This window comes from Chiloscyllium plagiosum, chromosome 11 (genome assembly GCF_004010195.1).
Source record: "Chiloscyllium plagiosum isolate BGI_BamShark_2017 chromosome 11, ASM401019v2, whole genome shotgun sequence".
Classification (NCBI taxonomy): domain Eukaryota; kingdom Metazoa; phylum Chordata; class Chondrichthyes; order Orectolobiformes; family Hemiscylliidae; genus Chiloscyllium; species Chiloscyllium plagiosum.
Window position 1 is genome coordinate 86,627,213 of NC_057720.1, and position 17,478 is coordinate 86,644,690.

General features: G+C 44.6%; 1 protein-coding gene across 2 annotated transcripts in view; it reads left to right on the top strand.

The window, feature by feature from the left end:
* Nucleotides 1-17,478, top strand: part of LOC122554652 (pappalysin-2-like) — a 404,730-nt gene that overhangs the window by 284,335 nt on the left and 102,917 nt on the right. For both annotated transcript variants that reach the window (XR_006313051.1, XM_043700014.1), the window contains exons 17-18: nt 3,125-3,293; nt 13,668-13,800. Coding sequence is in view for 1 of the 2 variants with exons in the window: in XM_043700014.1 (XP_043555949.1) it covers nt 3,125-3,293; nt 13,668-13,800 (302 nt within the window). In the remaining variant the exon portion in view is untranslated. The remainder of the gene's footprint in view (nt 1-3,124; nt 3,294-13,667; nt 13,801-17,478) is intronic.

The window sequence follows — 17,478 nt, forward strand, 5'->3', positions numbered from 1 at the left end:
GGTCAGGAAGAAGATTGCAGGTTAGGAAGGCGGTGCTGAGTTCGAGGGATTTGACTGAGACAAGGTGGGGGGAGGGGAAATGAGGAAACTGGAGAAATCTGAGTTCATCCCTTGTGGTTGGAGGGTTCCCAGGCAGAAGATGAGTCGCTCTTCCTCCAACTGACGTGGCAACGTCGATGCTGCCTGACCTGCTGCGCTTTTCCAGCAACACATTTTCAGCTCTGATCTCCAGCATCTGCAGTCCTCACTTTCTCCTCAAAGATATTAACCGGTTTCAGTTAACTTTTTATATAATTAAGAAGGAATGTCAGTTCAGTATTCTAAATCCCTGCTTTCTTTTCTGAAAAGTGGCAGAATATATTTTAATCCATGGTCACCTTCAGCGTTATTCCCTCATTAACCCACTCTTGCTCCTTTAGGCTTCCCATGTGTCCTCATGGCCATACTGGATGTGTTTGATTGTTCAAGGAACAGAGGACATGCACTGCACAGAGTGGGTGGGGTAGGGGTGGGGGTGCAGTGTGTGTGTGGCTGTGCAGTCTTTTTTGGCTGTTCCCAATGAGATCAAGTTCAACCTCCTGGTGAGTCAGCTCCTTCTGTAAAGCAGGGGTGTTGGAGCCCATGTGGTGTTCTCATCTGCTGTTTGACCAGGCACAAGAAAACATATTTGGAAAAAAAAGTGATCTAAAATGCATATCAGAAGCTGCTTATTGTCAGGTTGCATGTAGAAGCCACTGTAAATAGTTCTGAAAGCCAACACAAACCACTCAATGTCTTTGTTATGTGAGGGGGTTGGCACTAAGGTGGAATGGGGGCTAAATAGGCTAATGGAATTCAATGCCAGAAAATTCGAGGTTGTGTAAATAAAGGTTATGAGGTCAGGCCAGGTGTTGTGTCAGGGCAAACAGATTGGAGGCTAGGTTTTAAAACATAGTTAAGTCATTATTAGTCTATTATGCCATTAACAACTGGTGAAACAATGAGTTTTACAACCCAAGATATTTTGTGGGGATATTTCTGTCACCACAAGGTATTTGGAGAGAGGAGAGTTAAGATATCACAGAATCAGAGATTTGTTCTGAGGGGTAACCTTATAGAGATTTATAAAATCATGAGGGGCAGGGATAGGGTAAATAGACAAGGTCTTTTCCCTGGGGTGGGGGTGACCAGAACTAGAGGGTATAAGTTCAGGGTGAGAGGGGAAAGACATCAAAGAGACCTAAGGGGCAATGTTTTCATGCAGATGGTTGTGCCTGTATGGAATGAGCTGCCAGAAGAAGTGGTGGAGGCTGGTACAATTACAACATTTAAAAGGCATCTGGATGGGTGTATGAATAGGAAGGGTTTAGAGGGATATGGGCCAAGATTAGAGTGGTGCTGGAAAAGCACAGCAGGTCAGGCAGCATCCGAGGAGCAGGAAAATCGATGTTTCGGGCAAAAGCCTGTACAATCCTTGATGAAGGGTTCCTGCCTGAAATGACTATTTTCCTGCTCCTCGGATGCTGCCTGACCAGCTGTGCTTTTTCAGCACCACTCTACTCCTGACTCTAATCTCCAGCATCTGCAGTACCCACGTCTGCTTAGAGGGATATGGGCCAAGTGCTGACAAATGGGACTAGATTAGGTTAGGATATCTGGACGGCATGGACAAGTTGGTCTGTTTCCATGCTGTAACATCTCTATGACTCTATAACCCTACTTGTTACATGCAGAAGAGGCCTTTCAGCCCATTGTGCCTGCACTGGTTCTATTAGCAAGTGTCAATCTCCTGACCTTTTGCCATATCACTGCACACCATTTCGATATAAATAACCATCCAATGCCATCTCGAATGCCTCAAGGGAACCTGCCTCCCACACACTGCCAGGCAGTGTATCCCCTACCGACTTGCTATGTGGATAGGCTTAGCCCATACCCTACCAACTTGCTGTGTGGATAGGTTTAGCCCATACCATACCGACTTGCTACGTGGATAGGTTTAGTGTATCCCCTACCGACTCGCTATGTGGATAGGTTTAGTGTATCCCCTTCCGACTCGCTATATGGATAGGTTTAGTGTATCCCCTACCGACTCGCTATATGGATAGGTTTAGTGTATCCCCTACCGACTCGCTATATGGATAGGTTTAGTGTATCCCCTACCGACTCACTATGTGGATAGGTTTAGTGTATCCCCTACCGACTCGCTATGTGGATAGGTTTAGTGAATCCCCTACCGACTCACTATGTGGATAGGTTTAGTGTATCCCCTACCGACTCGCTATGTGGATAGGTTTAGTGAATCCCCTACCGACTCACTATGTGGATAGGTTTAGTGAATCCCCTACCGACTCACTATGTGGATAGGTTTAGTGTATCCCCTACCGACTCGCTATGTGGATAGGTTTAGTGTATCCCCTTCCGACTCGCTATGTGGATAGGTTTAGTGTATCCCTTACCGACTTGCTATGTGGATAGGTTTAGCACAAGCACAGTCGCGGCTGGTTCATGAAGTATATTCAATCATCTGTGATGGACAGATTTGTAACCAAAAAGAGACTGAAGGGTTATTGAGATGAGGTGGAAAAATGAGGTCAGAGACTGTTAGATCAGCCATTATCTTGTAGAATGGTGAAGCTGACATGATGGGCTGAATGGCCTACTTCTGCACATGTAACTTATGGAGTTAAACTGAGTAACTCTATTGCAAGAGAGCATAAGTAATAATGAACAAGTTCCTTCGGGGCTACAGAGTGAGTGATAGTGAACCTTTCCACTGGGTTACGGTGTGTGAGTGACAGTGAACCGTTCCACTGGGTTACGGTGTGTGAGTGACAGTGAACCGTTCCACTGGGTTACAGTGTGTGAGTGACAGTGAACCGTTCCACTGGGTTACAGTGTGAGAGTGACAGTGAACCGTTCCACTGGGTTACAGTGTGAGAGTGACAGTGAACCGTTCCACTGGGTTATGGTGTGTGAGTGACATTGAAGAACTCTATTGGGCAGAATATCTCAAACATTAACAAGCAATTCTGTAGTATATAAATTCTGATTAAGTCATTTGGAGTGATCATTGGTTTTACAAAGTGTATGAGTTACTTCTCTCTCCAGTTCTGTTGGCCTTACAGTTTGTTTGTGTTCACAGAAAGTTGTTGAAGCTGCAGTGTTTGGAAGGTGGACATTGGGAGGAAGGTGGCTGTGACCCCGTGTTGTGCGATCCTCCTCCTCCAGTCTTTGAGGGAATGTACAACTGCACCAATGGTTTTGAGTTTGACAGCGTCTGCATTATTCACTGTTATGACCGCACTGAAAAGGTGAGAATGAAGAAGGTCACTGCACCCTATTCGTTGAAAGTAGGGACTGCAAATGCTGGAGATCAGAGTCAAGGGCGTGATGCTGGGAAAACACAGCAGGTCAGGCAGCGTCTGAGGAGCAGGAGAATCAACGTTTCAGGCATAAGCCCTTCATTAGAAATTCAACACAGCCTGACCTGTTGTGCTTTTCCAGCACCACACACTTGACACTAGGCCCTACTGTTGACTCTTCTCCGTCTCTCCATCTCTCCCTGTCTCTGTCTGTCTCTCCCTGTCTGTGTCTCTCCCTGTCTGTGTCTCTCCCTGTCTGTGTCTCTCTCTCTCCACAGATGCTCTCAGACCTGCTGAGTTTCTCCAGCTGTTTCTGCTTTTGCTTCAGATTTCCAGCATCTGCAGTTCTCTGCTTGATTTCAATGTTTATTTAGCATTCCTTGAAAGACCATGTATGGCTCAGTTTTACATTGATCGTCTGACAGCTGTCAATTCTAAGGGAGCATCCCAATTTGGTAGCTAATGGTGGAAACTCCATTTGAATGCTAACGATTTCCTGATATGCACTTCCGATTATTTGCACATTGTTCCTATGGGCACTTATAATGAGGGCCTAGTTTCAAAGTGCAATCTCCAGTATTCTTGATAAAATGACGTAATTTATTTTTTAAGAAAAGGGTTTTAAGCAAATCATGATCCCTCAAGTTGCATGAATTATAGAGGAAGAGAGGGAGCTAATATAGTTGACATTGAATCGGGCTGTTAATGGCAACTGCTCGAATGGAAATAACAACACAAGAGTTAGATCACAATTGGAAAGTATTTGCACTCAGTTACAAAATTCCCGCAAGTTAAATTTGCAATAAAATGGCAGTGCCAACTGCAGTAAAATACCAATTTTGTGATTATCGGGGATCAATCAAATTGACTTTAAGTCTGCAGAATTTCTTTTGCACCTTTTATGTCTGTCGACATCAGAAGGCACTTCACAGCCAATTAAGTCCTTTTGAATTGTAGTCAGTGTTGTAATTTAAGAGGCACACAGCAACTCTTTTAAGCACAGCTAGTTCCTACAAACAGCAACCCAGTAATGATCTGTGCTAATGATCCAAGTTGTGGAATCATTTGTTGGCCACTCAACATTGAAGGCTGAAGTGTGACTTCTTCTGCTTGAGAACGCAAAGTAACAACCGCATCGTTTTGATTTGGTTTACTGTTCACATACTGGCCTCTGAACCAGGATTTAGTAGGGTCGGGCCCAATTGCAAGATGGTTAACAGTAAGGTGAAGGAGAAGTGTGGTGTGGCAGAGGTGGCGCTAGCCTCAGTACTGGTGAAAGTCGGCTCTGTGCCAATCGATAGCCTGCACAAGTACTCGGGTCGGTTTTCTCGCAAACTACTTAAGTAGCAAAGAAGAGATGGCTTTAAATTAAAACAATGAAGGTGATGGATCTAGTTTGCATAAATGTAGCCAATCAAGAAGGCAGAGAGAAAAGTAGTAACATGGGGAATTGGAGACAGAGAATAGCGGGATGGTCAGAGAGATAAAGAGTCGAGGAATACATCCGTCATCAATGTTATAAAGGTAGCACATTGACAGAATGAGAAGCTCTGTATCTGAATGCATACAAGCTTCATAACAAACTCAGCTGGTGTACTTAGAAGCAAATAGATATGATCCGGCAGCCATTATGGGGATATGGTTACAGGCGGACAAAGATTGGGTCCAGAATACTGAGTCGGCATCAGACTTTCAGTAAGATTAGGAAGTTCAATAGAGGTACCTCCCTTAGTCATGGATCATTAATTGATCAATTATTAGAGAATTGAAGGGGTGATTAGAACATTAAAGGGGCGATGCCAGAACTCTCAGTACAATATATTCCGAAGGTTCAAAGGGAGGATTCATTATCTAGGGTTGACTAAAGAAGTGAACGAGTATTTCACACGTAAGGAAAAATCATATAATTTGGTGAAGATGTGTAGCACATCAAATGATTGGAGAAAATATAAATAGCAGAGAATAATTCAGATGCTAATCAGGAGGAAGAAATTAGAATATGAGAAGGATCGCGCTGGGAATATGAAAATAGATAGCAGGAATTTCTGCAGATATTTAGAGAGGAAAAAGAATGAGTAAAGTGAGTTCTGGTCCTTTGCAGAAAGAGAAAAAAAAGGGTTAATTATAGGTAACAAGAAAAAGACAGAAGAAATGAACAAATATTTCGCTTTAACCTTCACTGTTGAGAATACAAAAAAAAATCAGTAATATCGATAAATCAAGAGGTTGGGGAAAGAGAGGAACTTGGTAAAATTAAAATCACTAGGGACATGATTCTGAGCAGACTGACTGATTGATAGATTTTATTTGAGGGCCTTGAAAGAGGTTGCAGATGGGTTCGTGTTGACATTCCAAAATTCACTAGATTTATTTAGCCGGAGCAGTAGCAGATAGAAATCTTTTATTCACGAAGAGAGGTTGGCAGACAGCGGGAAATTATAGGTCAGTTAGTTTGACTTCTACCACGGGCAAGTTGTCAGAAATGTTTCTGGTCTAGTGCTAGAGCTTTTACTGTTGGTGGCAGCTACTGGATGGCAGGATCAAGCTGACCTATCAAGTAAATGGTCTGTTTTGCGCAGGAATAGATTGAGCTGACATCTCTTTGCTGGGGTGGTTGGAGGGTTGGAAAGAAAGCTTTCTTGGCTTCCTCTGACTGCAGCTCTCTGAACCTGTGGAGGTTACTGCCCCCATTGTTGACCAGGAGAATGACTGAGTTTACCACTGTTCGCTCGATTGTTTCCCATTTGCACTCTCTCCAAACAGTAACTCCCTCACACTGCCAAGCTCCTTCTGTATGCACGCTCGGCTTTGTCAGGCCGAGAATATCAACAAGACACTTTTACTTTTCTTATTCATTCATGGGATGTGGACGTCACTGGCTGGCCAGCATTTATTGCCCATTCCTAGTTGCCTTTGAGAAAGCAATGGTGAGCTGCCTTCTTGAGCCGCTGCAGTCCACCTGCTGTGCATTGACCCACAATGTCCTGAGGGAGGGAATTCTTAGATTTCCACCCAGCGGAAGTGAAGGAAGGGTGATATATTTCCAAGTGAGGATGGTGAGTGATTTTGAGGGGAACGTGCAGGTGGTGGTGTTCCCTTGTGTCTGCTGTCCTTGTCCTTCCAGTTGGAAGTGGTCCTAGGTTTGTCAAAGCAGCCTTGGTGAATTTTTGCAATGCATCATGTAGATAGTACGCACTGTTACTACTGAGCATTGGTGGTAGAGGGAGTGAATATTTGTGGATGCAGTGCCAATCAAGCTGTGCTGCTCTGTCCTGGGTGGTGTTAAGCTTCTTGAGTCTTGCTAGAGCAGTGTCCATCCAGGCAAGTGGAGAGTATTCCACCACACTCTGGACTTGAGCCTTGCAGATGATGGACAGGCTTTTGGGAAGACAGGAGGTGAATTACTCACTGCAGTATTCCTAGCTTCTGGCCAGCTCTTGCGGCTGCTCTGTTTGTGTGGTGAGTCCCTGGTCTATGGTAACCCCCAGGATATTGATTGTGGGGTACAGTGATAGTGACACCATTGAATGTCAAGGGGTGGTGGTTTGATTGTTTCTTCTTGGAGATGATCATAGCCTGACATTTGTGTGACCTGAATGTTACTTGTCATTTGTCATCCCAACTGTAGATATTGTCCAGATCTTGGTGCATTTGAACATGGACTGCTTCAGTATCTGAGCAGTCATGAATACTGCTGAGCATTTTGCAATCTTCAGCATCCCCAGTTCTGACCTTATGATGGAGGGAAGGTCATTAATGAAGCAGCTGAAGATGGTTTGTGCTGAGGACCCTTACTGTGGAAGTCCTGCATAGATGTCCTGGAGCTGAGATGACTGACCTCCAACAACCACAACCATCTTCCTATGTGCTAGGTATGACTCCAGCCAGCGGAGAGTTTGCCTCCTGATACACATTGATTCCAGTTTTGCTAAGGGTCCTTGATGCCACACTTGGTTGAATTGACCTTGATGTCAAGGGCTGTCACTTTTACCTCCCGTCTGGAATTCAGCTCTTTTGCCCATGTTTGAACCAAGGCTATAATGAGGTTAGGAGGTTTGTGGCCCTGGTATAACCCAAATTGGGTGTTAGTGAGCAGGTTATTGCTGAGCTTGATAACACTGTTAATGACACTTACTTTCCATCACTTTACTGATGATCAAGAGTAGATGATGGGCTGGTAATTGGTCAGGTTGGATTTGTCCTGCTTTTTGTGTACAGAACATACCTGAGCAATTTTCCACCAATTATATCCTGGAACAGCTTGGCTAGGGGAGTGGCCAATTTTGGAGCACAAGTCTCTACTACGTTTACCAGAATGTTGTCAGGGCTGGTAGCTTTTGCAGTATCCAGTGTCTCCAAACTGTTTCTTGATATCACATGGAGTGGATTGAATTGGCCGAAGATTGGTATCTATGCTGCTGGGGACCACTGGAGGAGGCTGAGGTGGATCATCCACTCGGCACTTCTGACTGAAGATTGCTGCGAAAGCTTCAGCCTTATCTTTTGTGCTGATGCGCTGGGCTCTTCCATCATTGAGGATGGGGATATTTGCGGAGCCTCCTCCTCCAGTGAGTTGTTTAATTGTGCACCACTGGTAGCGGGATTGCTTAGCTTTGTCAGTCACTTGCTGTTTGTACTGTTTGGCATGCAAATAATCCTGACTTCACCAGGTTGGCACCTCATCTTCAGCTATGCCTGCTGTTGCTCCTGGGATATCCTCCTGCACTCTCCATTGAACAAGACTTGATCCCCTGACTTGATGGTAATAGTTGAGTGGGGGATATGCCAGGCCATGAGGTTACAGATTGTGCCAGAGTAAAATTCTGCTGCTGTTGATGGCCCACAGCGCCTCATGGATGCCCAGTTTGGAGTTGTTCGATCTGTTCAAAGTCTGTCCCTTTTAGCACAGTGACAGTGCGGAGGGCATTCTCATTGTGAAGGCAGGACTTCATCTCCAAGGACTGTGCAGTGGACACTCTTACTGATACTGTCACGGACAGATGCATCTGCAGCTGGCAGATTGGAGGGATGACGTCAGGTATGTTCTTTCCTCTTGTTGACTCCCTCACCACGTGATGCAGACCCATTCGAGCAGCTCTGTCCTTTAGGACCTGACCAGCTCGATCTGTAGTACTGTTTCTGAGCCACTGTTGGTGATGGACATTGGAAGCCCCCACCAAGAATACATTTTGCACCCTTTCCATCCTCCGTGCTTCCTCCAAGCGTTGGAGGGGTACCGATTCATCAGCTGAGAGATGACCATATGTGGTAATCAGCAGGAGGTTTCTCTGCCCATGTTTAACCTAAAGCCATGAGACTTCATGGGGTTGAGCATCAATGTTGAGAATGCTCAGGGCAACTCCCTCTCAACTGTATGTCACTGTGCCATCACCTTTGCTGGGTCTGACCTCCTCATGAGACAGGACATATCCTGGGATGTTGATGGTGGTGTCTGGGACATAGTCATACTCACAGAGTCATACTTCACAGACAATGCCAGACTGTTCCTTGACTAGTCTGAGACAGCTCTTCCAATGTTGGTACTGGCCCCCCAGATGATAGTAAAGAGGACACTGTGGGGTCAACAAAGTTGTTTCTGTCATTGTCTTTTCTGGTGCCGAGGTTGATGCCAGGTAATCCATCTGGTTTCATTTCTTTGTTGAGACCTCTTCGCAATTGGTACAACTGAGTGGCTTGCTAGGCTATTTCTGCAAGTCAGCCACATTCGTTTGTGGAGTCATACGTAAGCCAGACCAGGTGAGGATGGCAGATTCCCCTGAAGGACATTAGTGATACAGATGGGTTTGTTCAACAATAGACTATGGCTTTATTGTCATCATAACCTTCTTAATTTGAGATATATGTTTTTTTAAATTGAAGTTTCACCTTCTGCCATGGCAGGGTTCAAATCCAAGTCCCCAGAATGTTAACTGAGTTTCTGGATTAAAAGTCTAGCGATAGTACATCAGGCCATCACCTCTCCATTTGAGTTCTTGTCCTCAAATTCAAAGCCCTCTTCATCTCACCATCCCTGACTTTACCCTCTACTCTTAAGCTCTGTATCAAATTTGCATCCTCCAGTTCTGTAAACAATAACTGGGTTCTCATTCTCCACTCTAGCATCAGGGGCCATTCCTTCACCCATTCTATTCTCCCTTGCATATCCTCTCTGTTGTGCTTTTCTTGCTTAAATCCCATCCACCCATCATCCCTGTGCTTGTCTTGACTCCTAGTCTGCAATGTCACTGACTTGCAGTTGTCATCCTTGTCTTCAAATCACTCTTCCGATCTGTCTCCACTCATCTTTGTAAGTTCCTCAAGTCCCATAACCTCCGAGATCTCCCTGCGACCCTGATTTGGGTTTCCCACACATTCATGATTCCTATCCGTCCACCAGCGACAGCCATGCCTTCACGTTCCCAGCTCTAAAGTTCTTCAATCTGTCTCTAAATCCCCACATCCCACCCTTTGACTCCAGAAAACTCCTTAAAACTTACCTCACTGATCAGGGTTTGGTCACCAGTCCAAATGCATCACTTTGGTGTCGGATTTTGTCTGATAGTGTTCCTGCAATGCGATGTTTTTTGCTTCTTTGGTGCCACCGTTGTTGTAGTTATTGTTATGAAGCACACTGTCAGGTTTGATTTTCACCAGACATTTATCAGTGGTCTGAAAGGCACGCTGTGTTTCTGGATGCATTGAGTTCTAAATGATAAAACTGGTGACCAAAACTATAACTCACTTTGAGCACTCAGAACATGCTGTCGAGATAAAATTCAGCATGTAGGCAGTTTTGAGTAGGTTGGTGGAGACTGTGTGTGTATGTGTGGTTTTACCTTTCTTTCTTGTGTTAAAAATACACTATTGGAAGGCTGTTGCAAAGGAACATCATGTACTCATAATGCTCAGGGCAGGATACTTTCCAGTGTTCGTAGAATTGAAACTATTGAATTTCATTTTGGATATAGCAATTGCCATTTTGACACCTAATCCCAGGCAGGGCCCCCACAGAATGAGCCAGTTGATCAGGCAGTGCAGGGCAACTCAGTGGCTGTGACTTGATCCTAAAGGGTCTCAAGTGAGATACCCCTTGTCCCAGGTTAGGCCAAAGTCTCTCTGTGCTAAGGACCATCATTTGATTTGATTTATTTATTGCCATGTTTATCTTGTTAGAAAATACAGTGAGAAGTGTTGCATAGTGTCACCACTCTCTGGCTCTGTCTTAAACATAGAAAAGTAACCCAAAGCATAGAAAATAAGGTCAGAAAAATGAAGGAGTAAAGAAAAAGTCTCCAGTCCTTCTTGTTAGATGCTCCGCTGTGGACCATGGGCCCGGTGACGAGGCACGCGTTCCTTTCACTGCACAATCGCCCTGGGAATGGAAGTCACCACTCCTTGGCATCATCTTGCCCTTACTACTGAGTCCTCGATGGGCTTTGCCAATGCAGATGCCACCAATGCCACTGGCTACCACACCAGCTCAAACTCTCCTCCGCTGCTGCCATGAGTCTGCTTCGGGCCCACCTTGCCGCTGCTGATGCCGTCTGGTCTTGTACTGGGCCCAAACTCGCCTCTGCCACCACCTCCATGAATCTACACCGGATGCAGTTGCCACCAGGAACCCGTTTCCAATGTTTTGTTTCAGTTCACTTGTGCCTGTCGCTTGTCTGCACGTGTGAATTGTCCACCTGTAATCATATATTTTTAGCCCCAGCTTGAAGATGGGATTACCATCTTGGATTTACCCTGTGGAGGCCGTGTTCTGAGCTGTTCTTTACTGCAGCTGTAGGACAATGCTTCCCAAACCTTTTCCAAATGTGACCCCTTTTCTGGGCTTGAACACTGCTGTGATCCCCTCGGTGAGCAGCGAGGACCTGAGTGGAAAGGAGGAGGAGAAGTTCTATTAGAGTAGTGAAGGGCTGTTGTTAGGGAGGGGGAGGGTAGTGGTCATTGCTGCCTTGGAGCTTATGATGCCAAAGTTTCACCTTGTCACTCCTGTTAGGGTTCTGGCCCCATTTGGGGAAGCTGTGTTGTGTCGGGTCTGATGCTTCACTCCCTTCGGTGAGCTCTGGCTCATCGTCGTTTTGAGGTATCGGTGCTGGGTTTTGGCCTAGTGAGTCCAACATCTGACCCCCCTGTGACTGCAGACATCTCCCAGAGTAGATATTGCAAAGCCAGGTGAGAGCGAACCAGCTTTCACTTCTGCCTGCTGCACTGGATGTGAGGCTTCCAGTCCTTGGGCCAGGTCTCCTTGTCAAATGGAGAGTGTGGAGGACGATGTGGAGAGAGCAGGCAGAGCGCGAATGACACGAGTTATGTTTGTTATTTTAAAGGCACCAGGATACATTAACGTGAGATTTCTAACATGTGCCCATCATATTCCAGACCCTGTTTATTGTTACAGATGTAAAACATTCCTGAGTGATTGATAAAGAAACCCAGCCATTAGCAAGTGGCTTGAAATCGATCTGCGATAGGAGCCATCTTGCTGTGTGGTTTAGCTCAGCAATGGCAAAGTGGCCATCATGAACTGATTTGCCTTTTGGGAGAAGTGACCTTTAAAGGGGCAGGCTTGGCTTGAAGTTATTCTTTAAAAACCATGCCATGAAACATTGTACCAGCTTTTCCAATGTCACAATGATAACCTGCTTCGGACAGCAGTTGCACAAGCACTGTCCCAGTGCAGTGATTCAAGGGTCAATTTGCTACGTCGCTGGTATCCAGTCGAGATCCATAAGATTTGGCAGGGTTACTATGTCAATTTATTTGTTGGTGTAAGTGCCTTTTGTTTACCAGCAGCCTCTGTGATTCCAGTCCTGATGCACCTAACCTTGAACACATTACAGACTGTCATGCCCTTAACGTAGATGCCTCAGAGGAACTGGTGCCAGTCTGCCATCTGATCCATGCAGGCGATTTGTTGCACATAGGTTCTCCCTTACCTCTGTAGCACACATCCTCTCGAGTCTAGCCACTGGCTTCCTGGACTTGCAGTCTCAAGAAGGGGTGCAATGGAGCATAAGAAAGGTGTCTTCCTCAAGAGATGTGTTAAACATTGCCCAGTTTAATGGCTGTAAATGTGCACTGCAGTTGCAAAGACGTGCAAATACAAAACAGTCTGTGCAGTCAGAGTTCAACCAAAGGACTTCAAGTTATTCTTGCCTCTTCAAATGATATATTACACCGGTTAAAGTAAATATTATGAAGACTCCCTTCACATTACCTGTCTGGTGGAGGTGGGGGAGCTGTCGGGATTGGTAAATGTGTGTTTTTTTATAAATAGACCTTACAGGCTATGAGGGAGTATAATCGCACTCATGAAACAGATATTCATTTTTGGTCATGTTATGTTCAGGCCAGCAAAGCTTTTTGTTTTCCCTAGTGGCTCGTGTTCCAGTGGCCATGCCATCAGCTCAGTTGCTGGATAAAGAGTGGTAGGATTGAAAGTGAAGCAAGTTTGGCGGAGGGAAGGGGTCTCGACTCTGATCTTAAAGATCCCGAATTTGTAGCAGGTGCAGTTTCAAAAGGTTTTTACCGAGAGTGTGAAATGGAAATATCGCAGGAAAACAACTGGGGCTCTGTCTTGAGGTTGGAGAAACGTACGACTCTGGGACTGTGCAGTGAACATTACTCTGGACTTAACCAATTCTGTGACTGACTTTCAAATCCCGATAGGAAACCCCACCTTTCATCTCCTACGAACTGAACCTGACCTTGGAATAAAACCTGAAAGAACTGTGGATGCCGTAAATCAGAAACAAAAATGGAAACGGCTGGGCAAGCTCAGCAAGTCTGACAGCATCTGTGGAGAGAAAGCAGAGTTAATGTTTCGGGTTGAGTGACCCTTCCTCAGAACTTGGATTGATTGATTGAAACGGGGCGCCTAATTGTGTATTTTGGCAGTTCGGAGAAACAGTGTATTCGATAGCTTACCTGCAATGTTTGGTTATAATCTGGGCATACTTAATCTTAAAAAAAAACTAAATTTCATCATATAAAGCTGACATTCTGTTTCAAGAGAACATAAAATGTGCTGAACTACCCACAGCTGTCAAAGTGGACAGCCTTGTTTTGGAAGCTGACTGGCTCCCGTTCCACCACATCGTCTTGTTCTGCCTTTGCTACAGTAGATCTGGTAGACCTACAGTGAAGCTTTTACAGGGAATCTTACCATCAGAATAAAACCCCAGAGTGTCTTCCATTTGGCCTGTTCGTTGAGTCACAAGTACATCACCGAAAGTATGATGAATGTGTTTTTCTCCCCCCTGTTTAAATCGGTTGGCGTCTCCATTATTGCTGTCTAATATGTTTGCATTTCTGTAGGAACCCATCCGTTGTACTAAAGATGGCACGTGGACTGAAGACTTTACACTCTGTGAACAGGTGCATGGAGACTGCCTACCACCTCCTGAGCTGAACTTGGTAGAATATATATGCGCGGATGGCCATGCAATAGGTACTGAAAGATACATAAATAGTGTCTATAAATCTTTTACATTGACGTGGGGCTAGTCAGTCTTGCAGATGTACAAAGATATTTAAGCATAAAGTGTTCACGAAAAACTTTGAATTCCCTTCCAAATGTCACATTTGGAAAGGAGTTGCTATGAAGCCGAGTTCCAGGGAATGTGTTGCCATCAAGCACTCAGCCTGCAGCAATGTAAATGGAAGGCTAATGCAATTGAAAATCCTGCTCATATTCTGGAGGTAAGTGCTGGCGCTGTGCCTTAGGAAAGAATACCCTTCATTACACATTGTGTCAGTGTTTCCGTTGGGAAGTGGCCATGACATCCATAGCCAAGGCAGATGGGATAGTCATTGATCTTGGTCTCAAGCATGTGGGGAGAGAGAGAGAGAGGCTGGAGCACAGACACTGAAAATTCCTGCGAGTGGATTGTGAGTGTTGGCATTGCTGCGTGTGGAAGAGCCTTGAGCTCACTGTTGGCCATTGTCTGGTGCCTTTCTCATCCCTCTTCATTAATTGAGAGGCTCCCAAGGCAGGAGTAAAGATAAGGTGGGAGGTCATGACAGGCTGCGGACCAAACTCGATCTTTTTACCAGTCTTCCTTAAGAAACGTGGATAAACTGAGTGAAAAGATAAGACTACAGTATTTTGCATGTTGGCATTCAAGCAGAAAAACATGTATAAAACAGCTCCAGTGCAAGTGCTAATTTCTCCAGTGAAAAAGCCTCAAGGCTGTAGAAAATGGGAGTTTGCATGCCAGTTATTTAAGTCACAGTTTGCCCATGACTGAAGTGCTGGGTAGAGAGTAGATTGTGCCAATCTGAAAGAGCTGAGTGAGTTGATTTATTTCGTGGCTCATGTTCCCACTGAAATTTCTGTGATGATCATGGGGCAGTGGAGATGGGCCTGTGATATTCCAGGCTGTACCATCTTGCCAATGTAGGTTGCAGGTGTCCTACCCATGAAGCAGTTCTTCATTTGATTGTTGAGATAGTGGCAGAGGCCTGCACTTTGATTCTGTGACCTGCTCACGGATTCTGACAGAGAAAGGGTAACAGCCAGACAATGGGACATGTCCACCTGGATGTGCTACTATCTCAATAAGAAACAGGAATAGAAATACTTGCTCCATCGCTGGAGCAGTGGACGGTGTTGGGGACGGATGGTGTTGGTGAAGTGAGTGGTGGAGATAAAGGTGATTAGGGGAGAGGTGTCACCAGTGGCTACATTGTTATTGCCCATTTCACAAAATCACACGAAACAAAACTTACCTGCTATTCGATCTTGTACTACAATCAAATCTCTCAAGTGTATTAATGGCTTTTTCTGTCTCATTTGGAAAGTAGAATTGTTAAACATTCACAGTTCTTTTAAGGGCTCAGCAGATAAAGCCATTAGCTTGCAGAAACCCTGAGCTTGATGGTGTATTTGTTGATTTTGGTCAGGATATAGGTAGAAGGCTATATGTTTGGAATTTGGTTTCTGGACAGAATTATCAATAGGGGTTGGTGAGGATGACCCATTAACTGAAGTGTAGGCATCAACTTATGGGGTTAGGACCTAGAATTGACTGGGATCTGATTGACCATCAGTTTCCACGGACACAGGTCGCCAGTGTCAAGAGCTGTGATAGGCTGAGAAAATTGGCCTCATTCACTAATCAGCTGTTAATAAGCTGATTATCAGGCAGTCAAGTGAGTTTAACGCATTGATGGGGGCAGCATGTTGTTTTATAACCTAATGTACTCACCCCAACACTTTTCTTATAAATAAAGGGAAAATCATGCCCTATTTATCTTTTTTGTTCTGTAGATGAGGCTTCTGCACATCAGCTAACTCTCTAACAATTATATCACCAACAGGGACTGGTCAAAATCACATTTATCTTTGTTAAGATTCCGATGGATTCTTAAATAACTTGAAGTACATTCCTAAGTTGTGTCATCATATTTCTTCTTGGAGGAACCCCAAACTGTTCTGTCATCCATCTATGTGTCACCACCTTCATTGTGCTCGTAGATCATATGAATGTTTTTCTGATTTACTTCCTGGACTGAATCAATACCAAAGGATAAGGACCTGAAGCTCCCACACGAGTGTTCTGTCTGACTTCAATCACATTTAGTTGCCAGAAACCTGAGAAAGCATCTAGCTTTCTAAGATATTTTGCATTATTGAATTGTGTTAGAAGATACCTCTGACTGTGAAACTTGGTTGGGATTTTCATCTTCGATGAAAGCGCTTGGTAGGGCAAATGATCAGGTCGGTTGACACTGGCCAAATATCCCCCCTTTTCCCAACACCTAAATTCATATCCATACAGTACCTTGCCAGCTCGCCGTCATCAAAGACCCTCAAATGCTAGCCTCTGGCAGGGCAGGATATCGCTGTCCTGATTGGCTGAGAAGCTCACTAGGGCACCTCTTGAGTACCAGCTTTGTACTTGATCTGGTGGGCTTTCGTATTGGTGGAGATGTCGATGTTATCTCAATATCAATGCCACCCACCCCACACTTGGACAATGCAGATACATCACAAATAACCCCATTTCAAAGTCCAAAGTGAAGTCCTTATGTCTGAGCAAGCAGCGATTTGTTAAGTCAACCACCTATGTGTTTGACCAATTTCTTTAGTTCTTTTACTTTTAGGTGGCCATCAAGTCGGAGAGGACATGTGAGGCCATTTGGCCCCATTGTGGCTATGCTAGCTTTTTGAAAGAGCTATTCAACTAATTTGACTTCCTTACTCTTCCCAGTAACCTTGCAGATTTTTCCCCATCAAGTATTTTTCCAATTCCCATGTGGAAAGTTACTATTCAATTTGTTTCCACTAACCTTTCAATGACATAGAGTGTGGTAAATGTTTGGAATGTCCTCTCCAAAATTACAACTGATAATAGTAATTATTTACTGAAAATCTGAGATCCATAGATTTTTGTTAATTAAGGATATCCCTTAAATCTGTCAACTTTTACAGACTCTCTTGCCACTGAAAACAGTTTATTGCTATTTAATCAGTGAACATTAGTGGACACTTCCATCAAAGTTCCTCCAGACTTGCTCTGCAAGAAGGAGAGCAGTTTTAACTCCTCCAGTCAATACATGCCACTCAAATTCCTGGTGGGGATCCAGCAAATCTCCTTCACCAAGGTAGAAGGTCAAAGTCTCTTAGATTCAATATCCCCAGCTCCTTGACACCAAATAATGGTTGCTAAAGGTTTAGCCCAACCTTTTTGTTTGCATAATCTGTGCCTCTTGCGTGGAAACAGACCCTCCGGTCCAACCCGTCCATGCCGACCAGATATCCCAACCCAATCTAGTCCCACCTGCCAGCACCCGGTCCATATCCCTCCAAACCCTTCCTATTCATATACCCATCCAAATGCCTCTTAAATGTTGCAATTGTACCAGCTTCCACCACATCCTCTGGCAACTCATTCCATACACGTACCACCCTCCGCATGAAAACATTTTTTACAGGAGTACACATCAGTTAGTCTTGCCATATTCAACGATATGGTAGGTGAATGTCAGCCCCCCTTGTTTCTGCAATCTCTTTCAAATTGCAGCATTTTGTTTGGTTTGCTTCATGCTGAGACTCAGGTCCAAAGTCTATCACTTCACACTTCTGTGCGTTCAGTTTTATTTGCCATGTGTCTGCTTTTTCTAT